Source organism: Cupressus sempervirens, chromosome 11 (genome assembly GCF_028749045.1).
Source record: "Cupressus sempervirens isolate cs-2001-9-10 chromosome 11, ASM2874904v1, whole genome shotgun sequence".
NCBI classification, from domain to species: Eukaryota; Viridiplantae; Streptophyta; class Pinopsida; order Cupressales; family Cupressaceae; genus Cupressus; species Cupressus sempervirens.
In genome coordinates, this window is record NC_143128.1 from 433,562,237 (window position 1) to 433,576,337 (window position 14,101).

Genomic DNA, 14,101 nt, shown 5'->3' on the forward strand with positions numbered 1-14,101 from the left:
AAAGTGAATTTAAGTTATATTTATAATTTGTGTTGTTGCATCAAAAAGGTCCACTTTTGAGGCACTAAAATGACCATATCTCTTGACCTACAACTCCGATTATGCTCTAGGTTAGACCAAAACGAAGGGGAAACTGAAAGCCATGATATGAGCAAAACCAAAGGACTAAAAACCAACAAATGCAAACTCAAAAGCAAAGAAAAGGATGATGAAGGCCTCAAAAATCAAGCAAAGGCTCGACAAAAAGCAAAATGAAAAAGACTTGACGAAAGCCTTCAATAAAACAATTTGATATATGAATTGAAGTCGATTGATCGATCAACATTAAACAATTGAATATCAAATTCAAACTTAGAGATACGCAAAACTAGCTTAAAAAAGTTTCGTGCTGTTACCAACATTTTGTGGTGACAAAATGTAGGATAACAGGTAGGATTGTTATAGATCAACACATTATGCTCTCAAGCATACAGAGAAATAACATCTTAATATGATATTCTTGGAATGACATATTTTAGGATATCAATACATATCCATCAAATTAGATGTTATCTTTTGATATCATCCAAAGTATGATTCAACAAGGAATATCAATTATATGATATTCATCATATTCTATTGGTATGTGTACCGGCATCAAGTCCATGATGCCTTCCTAGAGGGATATGTGTTATTTGATCTCTAGGACATCAACTTAAGGTAGTCCATTAGAATAACAAGTGGTTATCATAATCTCTGGGATAACAACTGAATGTAGTCCATCATGAATAGTAGATAGGCTCTCATGACCTCTGGGACAACAACTTAATGTAGCCCATCATGACAGGTAGGTTATCATAAACTCTAGGACATCAACTTAATGTAGTCCATCATGATAACAGGTCAAGCCATTGTTAAGATCATCACCTTACAACAACGATCATAATCAAACGTTGATAAAAGATCATCACCTCTCATGATGTTTTTCAACATAATCATGTAGTAACTCACATGATATTCACCATGATCCATGTCAGAGGGTGGATCCACCTTAGCTTCTCCTAGAGGGTGGAACAAGGACTTTCACCTCAAACTTCTCTCTCACAAAGAAGAATGCATTACAAGGAATTTCACCTCAACTTCTTCCTCATTAAGAAAATCTCAATTTTTTGACTTTTTTGTTCAAGGTTGCTTGTTTGACTCCCTTTGAAACAAAATGTCCAAGATCCTCTGATGTCAAATGAAGTAGATCCTCTGGTTAGTCACTCTTGAACTACTATCTTAAGATCATTTGAATGACCAATCTTGATCTTAGAACAAAATTCATTGCATTTTGCTCCCTCTCAATGGAAGAGCCTCTTGTCTTGTCTTTATTTCATAGTCCCATATGTTATCACTCAACAACATTCCTAATGCATCATTCTTCTTATCTTGGAAGAATACTCGTGTAGACCAAAGAATGGAACAAGAGTGCATCAAGGAAAGTGGCTCTTATTATTCATATAAGCAAGAGACTACAATAAGCAAGTAATTATAATACTTAAAAATAATAAATACTATCTGCACATCAATATCCTTGATACAAGTTGCTTCAATGGAGGTCCATATGCATCAAATCAAAGGATGATTCAGATTTGAAATTCTGAGGATGTCCTTTCCTTGACAATTCCCCTCTAAAGATGGTTTAAGTGGGAATGGAACATTGGTTATTGTTATCCCCCCACAATGTAAAATTTTCACTCATTCCATTTTATAGAGTCAAAACATTTCTTCCAATTTGCTTTAGGAGTGAGCCTATGTAATGTCCCCTCTTCTAATTTAAGTTTGAATGTTGTAACCTGCAACCATTTGTCAATATCGAGAATTGTATGTAAAACATATTAGCAATATTAGATTTAAGTAAATACTAATCTATATACTACCCAAGCTACCCTTCCTAATCCTTCGGAAGAGATCCTTTCTCCAGTCATCTAACCCTTTGGTGAGAATTGTATCTTGATTAGGTAATTGTCATAGGAAGAGCATCCCCCTTAGGCCCCTTTGGGATCTCTAGAAAACATTACTTGGTAGAGATCCCACCTCTACCAAGTCTTTAATCTCTGGCATATGCATATGTTTGACCACTACAATATATATTCTCTCTAAGGGATTCTCTATAAATCCCTCTCTAGAATCCAATTTTGAATTCTGACATTTAATCAAGAATGTCCTCTAATCTTTGACTTCTCTTGTGAGAAACTCGACATCCATAACGAACATCCTCTACCAAGAATCTACTTGGTCTCTATGAGAACTATAAAGTTCCCCTCATTATACATAATTATCATATATCTATATAATTCATGTTTAGTTCTAACTTATAGATATCAAAGTTACATACCTCTGGTAGCCACTCCAGTCTGCAATTATATGCTCCTTTAGTTAATTTATTCTTTGTCTATTATTTTATCTTTCTACTATAAAATATAATTCTACAATCTAGTTATCTTTAACTGTATGTCAACCTTTGTTATGTATTTTATCATTTAACTCACTACATCTCACTAATTCTTATTTTGGTCCTCTTATCTCGTATTTATTGTCTGCTCTTTATTGCTATCATTGTCTTCATAGCTTGATGGCTTAGTGCATGTTTTTATGTTTCTATTGGATAATATCCTTATTGAAATACCATTCTTGTATTTTATCCCTTCATGTATTGTCTGCGTTCATTGCTTAGTATTTAAGGTGTTGTGGAATTCTTGTCTGAGGTTTGTATGTTAGATGCTGGTTGTATAAGTAGGTCAACTATTTACTGTAGAACATGATTGTCTCCTATTTTTCCTGACCTGTGTCTGATCATCTGCTGTTGACCACAAATGAAATCATGTATAAGACTATTGTGGCAGTAATTTAACTCAATATATGAGAAGTGCTGATGTTCCCTTTACTCTCATATAATATCGATCCTCAATTCTATATTCTTAATTAACTTTATCGTATTACTTATCACTGTCAACCCTTGGTTACAATTAGTAAAAAGACCTCTTTGACACCGATGTCCGTATGCTGATTACTATGTTCCTTCAGATCTTCTTATGGTTGATTAAGCCCCCAAAGCTGAACTCACCCCTCCATATATCAGTGTATCGTCCATGATGTCTTATAGTTTTATGTTCAATTATCCTTCTTGAATTGATAGTCATGGAAGTCTCGTGTGACAAATACTATGGTGGCTTATCTTCCACTATTTCTTAGACTAACTTATCTAGCTCACCCTGACTCTGTGCTCCTTCATTTGATGAATACTAGATGACTTTTAGAAGACTGTTACCTCTCCCCATGAATCTCCATTCTATCATTCTTTATTTGCAGTCGATGACCGATTCATATAGTATTCTTGGGTGTTAGAACCTGGACGTTCTCCTAACATTGATCATTCTGTTGCTAAACATATGTTCCCTAACTCGGGCCTGTAGATGCCTTCCCATGTTTGTTCCTCCTTGTATCATCTCCTTGTAGAGTCTAGACGTGCATGCTTCCCTTTTTGTTTCTTTTCTTTTCCTGCTTGTTATCTTCTCCCACCATATATATTTTACTAATATTGGATTTCCAATCATTGACTCGGCCACATGATTAATTATTCTTTGATAAAGTTATAATATATTTTATATAATATTTTGATTCATAGAATTGTAAGTTTATTTGTATATTCCTAATAAGATAAAATTAAGATGTTTCAATAAGGTTTATATTAATTTAGTTGTTTAGAAAATTTATTTATTATTTTGCAAATTTTATAAAAGATTTTATTTTGGTATTCAATGTTCATCATAAATATTTTTATGGAACTATATTGATTGATACTATTTTTCAATGACATTCACATATTTATTCTAAATATTTGATTAATATGATTGACTCAAATATTTAGAGGATTAATTATATGTCAATATAGGGTCATGACAACCTACAATCCCTCTGTGATCTTGTAATGTCCCCGATTTTGGTAGGTCAACATAGTGGATGGAGTTAGCTCATCATAGTGACCCTCATGAGCTAACAAGGTGTTTTGAGGGTCTCAGTTATGGACTTGCTATTTTTAGTGAGTCTATTTTCCATAGTTGCTATTTTTAGCAGTGCAGTGGGTGGCTTCAGCAGTTGGTCGTCACCTACAGTTTATAAAGTAATAAATTGCATGAGTTCTTATTTATTTATTAATCACTGAGTTGCATTATTATAATAATGACTTTAAGAGATATTTCTTAAAAAGCGAGTTGGAAAGTTTCTAATGTTAAGTTTCTTGGGGAACTTCCACAATTTCTGAAGTGGAGTTTTAGGGAAACTTTGGCCAACGGAAGCTTATAAATAAGAGCTCTTTTCATTGGGAAAAACACGCTTTAAAAATATATTTGTTGTTTGTGCCTTTGTGGCTTTTTCTGATTTCTGACTTGTGAGCCCTTGCTGAAGTATAAGGGTCTCGTTTGAGAAAGTTCTTGGCAATTGTTCAGTATACAATTGGCCTACATTCTTCTACTGTATTCTTGTAGCTCAGGAGAATAATCTTGAATTATATATCATTTGGTTAAGGGTTTGAAGAACTTCTGGGATGGTCTCTGATAATTGTGCTGAGGTAAACAATCATCGAATACTCCTACTGTGGCTACTGTGGTTATTGTGGCTTGGAGATATTTGAGAGTTTTCTTTACCTGAATTGTGGAGGTTGCGTAACCTTGCTGGAAGGTTACAGTGGTGGTCAAAATTGTCTTGGAAATCTGCAATATTGGTAGTTGTGGCTAAGGAAGAGACTGTATGACAGTTACTTTGTATTCTCCTCACTTTTTGCCTTGAAACAATTGTGGGAGGCCACGTCTCATTTGCTGAAGATTATGTTTCATCGAGGCAGCCATTCTGAAGTAGAAAGGGAGTCACGTCACAACAGTAGGCCCTTACACATGCCCACAATCTGCACATTGTTGACAACAAGGGTGTTCATTACTTAAGGCAAGGATTGGCAGTAAAGGGAGGACATTTGGTGGCACGGCTAGGCAAATTTGATTGCAATCCAAGTGCCAATATTTATATATGTAATTCTGATTTGAGGTTTTCAAATAAAATACAAGAATTTCTTTACAGTTATAATTTGATTTTACATCCTCATTTCAAAATTCTTGTAATTTCTACTACATATCAAACTTGGGAAATACTGAATAAATTAGAAAACATTTAAACATTGCCAAACTATTAATTCAGTAAAAGAAATTGGTGTTATAAAGTTATAGCCGGCAAAGGATTTTTACAGATCTCAACGTATATTTGTACAGACATGATCATTGCTATCCCACATATTACCACCATCAAATGAATGAAGTATAAGTTGTCACAAAAGAATAAAAAAAATTCTGCCCTCTAATAGCGCTGCCTTTTTTGGTATTTGTTTTTGAATATGAGTAGAGGAGTCTCATGAAGAGGCATGTCTCTATGGTATTTTGCAAGTTAATAATCATTAGACAATATTAACAATATATAAACACACACACACACACACACATATTTATATGAGTTTGTCTAATTTATGATTAACCAAATGGAATAATATTTAACCAATAACCATAGAAGGATTATCTCTAGATCAATTCAATCCAATTGAAGCTACAACATTAACAAGTAACTCATCACGGAGATGCATGCAAAAACTCGTTCAGTCCATCCAATCACAAAATCCTAATTTCTTCATGGTTTTCACAAGAAAAGTTTATCCAACTTTATCTTATGCTTTACTCACATCCAATTTTAAACGCGTATTGCACATACCTTGCTTCTTGGCAGAATGAATAACCTCATTAGTGATGATTAATTCATTTGTGATGTGCTGCTCTGACACAAAAGCTTCTCTTGGGTGATAATACTGGGCAAGATCTTCTTGAGAAGATTCAACATAACTTTGGAGATAATCTTGTATACCGTATTACAGAGCAAGATACGTTTGTAAACCATGAATGTTGAACAGTTTGAACTCCTGACAATATCGGTTTTCATAAAAGACCAACATTTTTGGAAAAAGAGTGCATTAAACCCATTAAGCTTGGGGGAATTATTGGGATGCATTTGGAATAGTACAGTCTCAATTTCCTCCTCCCAGACCCTGGCACACAACATATGAGACCCTTAAAATACTCCATCCTAGTCTTTGAATTTCCTCTAGGTTAGTAGTCCAAGCATTATCATCAATCTTAATTTGTTTTATTTTATTCTTTGTGCTCTTCATCTTTTCCATATAATGGAAAATGTTTTATAATCTCCCTCTAGAAGCCACATATCTCTTGGTTTAGACCACCAATAGTTCTCCTCGTAGTCCTATAATTCCTCATAATATGCCAAAAGACTCTTCTCCTCTTTGTATTCTTTGGCTGTCATACCATTTTGGACTACTCCATTACTGAGGTTCTCAAGTTCCAATTTAACTCTCTTCTTCTTAAAATAATTTTTAAAACTATTTATGTTCCATTCCTTCAAATTTTCTTTTATAAGCGTCATTTTGTTACATTTGAATATTTCCATGCCAACAAAGAAACCCAATTCGCTCTGCCATCGTTCAAGTTTGTTCATAATCTTTGGTGAGCACAACCACATTTTCTCAAAATGAAATACACACTTCCATGATGCTGCCACCTCCTTTATAGTCGTCTCAATAGGGGAATGTTGAGATATAAGTATTAGGCATATCTGTGTTCCAATAGAGGTTATGAACAAGCCAAATATCTAATGGCTAGTCCTCTTTGTGGATGGTTTGATGGAGCCTAAGGGGTGGGTTAAAGGTTTCAACCCATCAAATTTGTAGGAGACAAGTAAAAGAGAAAGGGAGATGAAAACTTCTACATCAAGGAGTAGATTTCGATTAAGGACTCTTCACCACAAAAAAGAAAAGGACAAAAAATATTCTCACAAAGATTCATACCAGAATAAGAAATTGTAGCCCAAGACTCTGTGATGATCAACTTAATGAATTTAGAAAGAAGAAATTGTGTTTCCAATGCAAACAACCTTGGGTCCCAACTCGTAAATGTGCTATTAAGGCTAAAGAAAAACAACTTGAATACTTTACAGTTCTTTAATCAAGTTAAAAAAATTTAGGACAACAAACTAAATCTGACACTAGCGAGGAGGCTACTTCATCAAAGGAGTCAAAAGGGAACAAGAGGTGGTGTCATGGCACAATTAACCAACTTGCAGGAAATAGACTCTTTCAGGGTTAGGAGTGTGTTGTGTGGGCAGTGTATAGTTACACTTCTTGACAAAGGTGCAACACATAATTTTATTGATGAAGGTGTTGTGGCAAGAAGGGGTTTGAAGACAAAAGAATGTGAAGGCTTTAAGGTAATGTTTGCTGATGGTTTCACTCTTACTTGCACCAGAAAGATTCCACAGTTATGTATTTAGTTGGGTGAGTATGAGTTGAGAGATGACTTCTACATGGTTAGGATTGGTAATACAAATGCAGTGCTTGGGGGTCAATGGTTACATTCACTTGGTGAGTTCAGGATGAATTTACAAATGATGGAAATGAAATTTGAAGTAGATGGATTTTTTTTCTTAGAGGCATGACGAATGGTGGTCCAAAGATGGTAGCCTTAAAAAGAGTGGAAAGATTGATGAGACATGATCAAGTGGAGTAGGCAGCTGAATACATTATCATCCCTATTGATTTAGGACAGCAAAAGAGAAGTTATCAGCTTGATGTTGAGGTGGTGCCGAGCAAGTTTAGTAAGGTGTTTAGTGATATTCCTCATGGAGTTCCACCAGATAGAGATGTTGAGCATGTTATAGAACTTGAGGAAGGTGCTCAACCAGTTATAAGTACTCCTTATAGGCACTCCGAAGGCCATAGAGAATTGTTTGTAATGGGACACATAAGGCTAAATAATCCTTTTGCCTCTTCAATGGTTTTGGTTAAAGAGAAAGATGGGACAATGGGAATGTGCATTGATTAGAGGGCATTAAATAAGAAGACTAATACCAAGTCTCACATATTGATGAATTGATTGAGGAGCTGTATGGTGCTTGTTACTTTTTGAAAAATTGATTTGAGATTGGGCTGCCATCAGATTAGAGTTTGAGAGGAGGATGATGAGAAGACTGCTTTTAGATGCCATTTTGGTCATTATGAATTTTAAGTCACACCATTTGGGTTGCACTTGAAGCACTCGGAAAAAGTGATTAATATTCTTGAGAAGGGAGTCCTTATATGCTAAGGAATCAAATGTGAATTTGGGTTGACAAAATTGTTATATCTTGGTCATATAATCAGCTCTAAAGTTGTTAGTGTTGACCGTGAAAAAATGAAGACAATTATGGATTGGCCTCCACGTACAAGCTTGTCACAGCTTAAGTTTTTTTTTTTTTGAATTGTGTGGATTCTATGGGAGGTCTGTATAAGGTTTTTCATAGCTTGCTGCCACATTGACTGATTTGACCAAAAAGGGAGCCTTTGTATGGTCTGAAAAGGCACAAAAATGTTTTGATTAGTTTAACCCTATACTGAACACTTGTTCGGTATTTGCGATTCTTGATTTTTCTAAACCTTTTGAGCTTGAATGTGATGCATCTGATGAAGGAGTAGGTGTTGTGTTTATGCAGAATAAACATTTTATTGCTTATGAAAGTAGAAAATTGAGAGGGACATAAAAGAGTTATTCATTTTATGATAAGGAAATTTTGGCAATATAGTGCATGCATTAGCTAAATTCAGGCCAAGTTGTTTATCTTGTGCGAGGTAAATTCACAGTTAAAACTGATCATAGAGTCTCAAATATTTTCTGAATCAATAGGATTTGAGTGAAAGACAACAAAGTTGGGTGAGCAAACTGCAAACTTACGACTTTGGCATAGTCTATGTCAAGGAGAAAAAAATGTAGCGGCTAATACATTGTCTAGGAGACCACATTTATGTTCTTTAGAGGATATTACAGCAGATTTAAAGGAATCAATAACAGCTGAATATGCAAAAGATCCATGGGCTTCTAGCATTTTGGAGGGTGCCATACATGATGATAGATACATAGTTTAAAGTGAGCTCATCTTCTATAAAAAGTATAATATTTGTAGCGCCTAATCATAAGTTCAAACTGGTTGTTATCAAATCTTTTCATGACACTCCCATGGCTGGTCATGCTGATTTTTTCAAAACATATAAGATAGGGAGATGTTTAGTTGGAAAGGGCTTAAAAATGAAGTTAAGAAATTTGTTTAAGAGTGTCCATTGTGCCAAAAAATAAACATGAGAACACATACCCTGCTGGTTGATTGCATCCCCTATGTATTTCCAATAAAAAATGGGAAAGCATTTTGATGGATCTTATAATTGGGTCACCTAATGTTCATGGGAAACATCGTATATATGTTATAGTTAACAGATAAACTAAATTTGCCCTTTTCTATGCAATTTCAGCAGTGTTACAACAACATTGGTGGTAGATTTTCAAGGAAAATTTTCAGATTACATGGGTTGCCTCAGAATATAGTGACAGGGATAAGAAATTTATGAGTTTGTTTTGGCAAGAGTTATTCAGATCGAGGGGAACAAAACTCACTCCTAACACTAGCTATCATCCACACTGATACTCTTAACAGAAGTAGTTAACAAGTGATTGGAGCACTATTTAAGAAACTACATTTTAGGGAAGCAGAAAGCATGGGTGAAATAGTTACATTTGAGTGAGTATTGCCGTCACTTTACATACCATATGTCAATCAAGATGTCTCCAATTATGGCTCTTTATGGGTATGGACCACCGCGTTTCATGGACATACTGTTTGGAGATATTACAGTACCTAAAGCTAAGGATTTGTTGCAGAGGGTTTAGGAAATCATGAAATCTTTGAAGGAAAACATCCAACAAGCTCAAAATCAACAAAAACTATATGCAGACCAGCATAGAATTGAAAGGCATTTTGAGGTTGGTGATTTGGTGTATTATCTAAGATTGCAACCCTACAGGCAATGCTCACTTAAAAGAAGTGGCTCAAAAAAGCTCAAACCTAGATTTTATGGTTCGTTCCAAATTGCATACGAGTTGGGAGTTCCCAAAAATCAATAAGGTACATAATGTTTTTTATGTTTCATGTTGGAAGAAAGCTCTCAGACACAATGCAACTCCTATCGTGTTGCCACCCTTGGATGAAGAAGGAAAATTGATCTTAATTCCGGAAGCTATAATTGAAACCAGAGAATGTAAACTTAGGAAGAGTGTGATTAAAGAGTACTTAGTGAAGTGGAAGGACGTACCCGTGGAAGATGCAACTTGGGAGAACGAGCAAATCTTGATGCATACAAGACTGAAATTGCTTGAGGACAAGCAATATTGGGTAGGGAGGTCTGTAATGTGCCCCTGAGATGAAGTCCATTAATACCAATTTATTAGGATTAAATGCTAATATCCTGTTAATTAGCATTTAATTGTTTTTAAAATGTTTCACTTGGATTAATAATTTTTTAATCATATAAAGGGGAAATATTTCCTCAAGTTTGTCTTGTGTGAGAGCAATTACAGAGTAAAAAATACAATTCAAGAATTTCAAATGTAGAGCGACGTTGGGAAAGAAAAGAGGTTAATTAAAAGGAGTTTTTCTGAAAACGGGCAGACTTGAAATTCAGACTTCTTCAGGAATTTTCGCAGAGAATAGTTCATTATCAGCTTCTGGATAACAAACATTTTCCAGGAGGCCATTGTCTTCAGGTTTGAAAGATAATCTCACGACAAGTTTGGTATCTGGTTCATTGTTTTTTGAAAGTTTAGAAAAGAAATCTAAACTTGGGAGTTACAACTGTACATTCCAACAGAGCTACAACAGGAAGTAATAATCAGAGACTAAAGAAATCAATTCTAGGTGGTGTTGATTTGAGGTAATGTTTCACCTTGTGTAAGTTTTTCCATAAGAACCAAACAATTCATTGATGGTATTATTCAAATTTCAAACACTAAGAGGAGTTATGCTGTAAATGTTGGATACTCTTAGGAAATCCCGTGTCAAGCTTTACCATTAACCTGTAGTTCCCAGTTTATTGCGGCTACATTCTTCCATCGCTGAGTCTAATAGTTACTGGTAAAAAGTTTCTGCCTAAGGAAGTGATGAAATGGACAAGGAAAGGAGATGTCTTTTAAGCATCAAATCAATTCATGGTTCCAATGCAAGTATGATTGATTGAATCTTCAAAACGATAGTTTCCTACCAACATGGGACTCTCTTATTACCATCGCTAGCAATTTCTGAGTTTCTAAAAGATGTCAAGCTGTCTCTGATTCAATACTTTGGGTGTACAACACAACTCATCATATCTCAGAGAAGTGATCGACGTTACCTTCACTTAGCTAACCGCAGTTGTTTTCTGGTTTATTCTTGACCATCTAAGTTTTTTTAGAATAGCAGAAATCAGGGGTCTTCTGTAGTTACAATGCATGGACAGGGGCAGGTCGACAAGTATTTAGAGGCATATGGGAAGTGACAACCTCTTTCAAAACAGTAGAACTACACTTCCAGCAGTTACAGCTTAAGTAGGGGCTGTGAAATCTTGTTGATTGAACTTATAAATTGTGGAGGACAAAAGATAAAGATTCTGTACTAGTGTTTAGAGCTGTTGAAGTTTCTCCTAGCAAATAGGTCTTAAAAATCCTCTTATTAATCTTATTAATGTTGTTGTAATTCTCTTGGAAAGGATTGAATCTTAGTGAATAATATCCAATTTTCAAACCGTAGTGCCAAAAATGGGTTAAGTGGATGTGCTCTTAAAATCAGATATCTGGTTAACTACGTTCATTTTTCTCAGTGAATAGTTGGTAATCTGTTATAATCTGAACTATATATGGATATGCATGAAAACAAAAGACTTGTTAGCACATTTTAAAATAACTGGTAAATGAAAAAAGGGGAAATGACCATAGTGCTCAGATACTTGTTATAAGGGAAAGTGCAGAAGTTCAACAGGGATTTGGGAAGCCTCTTACATCCTCCTACGACTAATATTCGTCATGCTACTAATATGGATGAAACCATTATCTAAGAAGACCCTGCATGGACAAAATTCATGGCAGTCTGGCAGAAGTTCTGGAAAATATTTGGCAAAATGTCTGAAATTCTTCCTTGGTCCACCTGGATTTGGCAGGGCTAAACCCACAGTTAGGATTTGTACCTCTGTGGATTGGCAGTGGAGTGGGACAGGACTCAGACTCAGTTTGAACTGTACTGGGACCTGGGGACCCAGGGGAAGGGCCGAATGTCCTAGCCTAAGATCATTGTCACTAGGTTGTGCACATGTCAAAACTTGCAGAAGTCTTAAATTCAATATACACACAATTACGGAGAAGAGAAACTCATACACTTGGATTTTATATATTGCACACCCACACTTGGACCCGCATACCCTACAAATTATATCTAAATATGATGTAGAAATTCATTTACTTTTTGCCTTTTTAGTCTTCAGATTTTCCCTCTAGTCACATCTGCAAACTTTTATTCATATTCAGTTGTTGTCAAAACCATTCAGGTTTTTATTTTCTATTTCTGGATAATTCATCTTGAAAATTTAAGTCAACCAATTAATAATGCTGTTGTTAATGTTTTTTTTTTTTTGCAACTGGCTTATCTTGTATTCTTTTTTCTATTGCTAAAGATTTATTGTCATTTGTTTCTTTAGGTCGACTTTTAAATGCTTTCTAGCTTCTTTAAATAGCTTTTTGTCTCACAATGTTTTCAATTGCATGGCTTTAATGAAGAATTTCTGCATGTAAAGCCTGGGAAAGGTGCAGCTTTTGTAAGAACAAAATTGCGGAATTATGTGTCTGGCAACACAGTCGATAAAACATTTCGTGCTGGGGCATCAGTAAGTTCTTCTATCGTTTTGTATTTTTATTTTATGCTTATTATGTTTATGAAATCTGCAGTTTTCTACTTTTCAATGTTGAGTATTAAAAGGTCATCATTGTTGGTTCAGAACCAGTTTGAACAGATCTATGCTTTTGGTTCTCTTTGTAGCTCGCATAGGTAGCTGGTGACTAGGGAGGAGATCCCTTTGGTCATAGGTTAACTGTGGAGAGCATAATTGCACGAATATATGGAATTTCAAAGGTTTACCACTGCAAGTTTTTGAAAGTATTAAATTATGAACAAATGCATCACAGAGCAACATTTTGTTTTCATGATCATAGAGAGGTACTGGTATCGGTGACTAATGGCTAATAATTTTTATCTATTATCATCAGGAAGAAAAACAATGAGAATATATCAATATTTTAATGCGTGGATTCCCTATTATTGAGTACGTTACTGCATGTGTGAAAGGAAAAGAAATCTATCTGCTTTTTTCTGTGACAAATTCAATTTGAGATGACACAGCAATCTATACAAAGAATAGGCAACAATAAAATCCATGATTGGTGGCCTGTACTCCGCTGATGACTACACAATTGAGTCTAGGTTCTTGGTTATCCAAGATTTTTCAAGGGTGCATTGATAAAAATAAAAAGCAGTAGCAACCGACTTCTTAAAGTATTCTGAAAGATTCATTGAATTCTATTATAATCTAAGTTGCCAGTTCGGATGCGGGTTTGAAATTCGCTCAATTTTTTTTGGGCTGGGTTTGGGTTCGTTTTGGATTCGTCCGTACAAGTTTATTTTATTAAATATATATATATATATGTAAACATATGCTGCAGCAAATAAGTTCATACACCGCTATGCTAATATAAAGCGATTAAGCTAAATATACCACCACATATATTAACGATTTTGTTCCAATGGCATGACAAAATATCAAAATACACCACCATATGAATGTTTCATTTCAAAAGCTTTAAAACAGCAATGTCGACATTGCTAATCAGTAATTAGTAATCAGTCATAGACTCATATGTGATCAAATATTAATGTATCATCAAAAATTCATCATCAGCAAGCAGTAGCTGATTAGAAGTACAATTAGTGCCACTAGCATCAACAGTCTCAGCCATAGCCTCAAGATCAGCCCTATCATCACTATAGGTATCTCAGGATCACCATCTTCAATCACAAGTGCATCAAAGTGGACCTCCAACTGTCCAGCCTCTAGTTCAACATCCCATTGTTTTGCCTCCCCCTTTTTGTAGGT

At 35.1% G+C, this 14,101-nt stretch overlaps 1 protein-coding gene across 2 annotated transcripts in view; it reads left to right on the forward strand.

Annotated features, from left to right (window-relative positions):
* LOC149530279 (elongation factor P (EF-P) family protein) overlaps positions 1-14,101 on the forward strand; it is a 130,207-nt gene that overhangs the window by 58,958 nt on the left and 57,148 nt on the right. For both annotated transcript variants that reach the window (XM_089810304.1, XM_089810305.1), the window contains exon 3: positions 12,732-12,838. In XM_089810304.1, the coding sequence (XP_089666430.1) occupies positions 12,732-12,838 (107 nt within the window). The remainder of the gene's footprint in view (positions 1-12,731; positions 12,839-14,101) is intronic.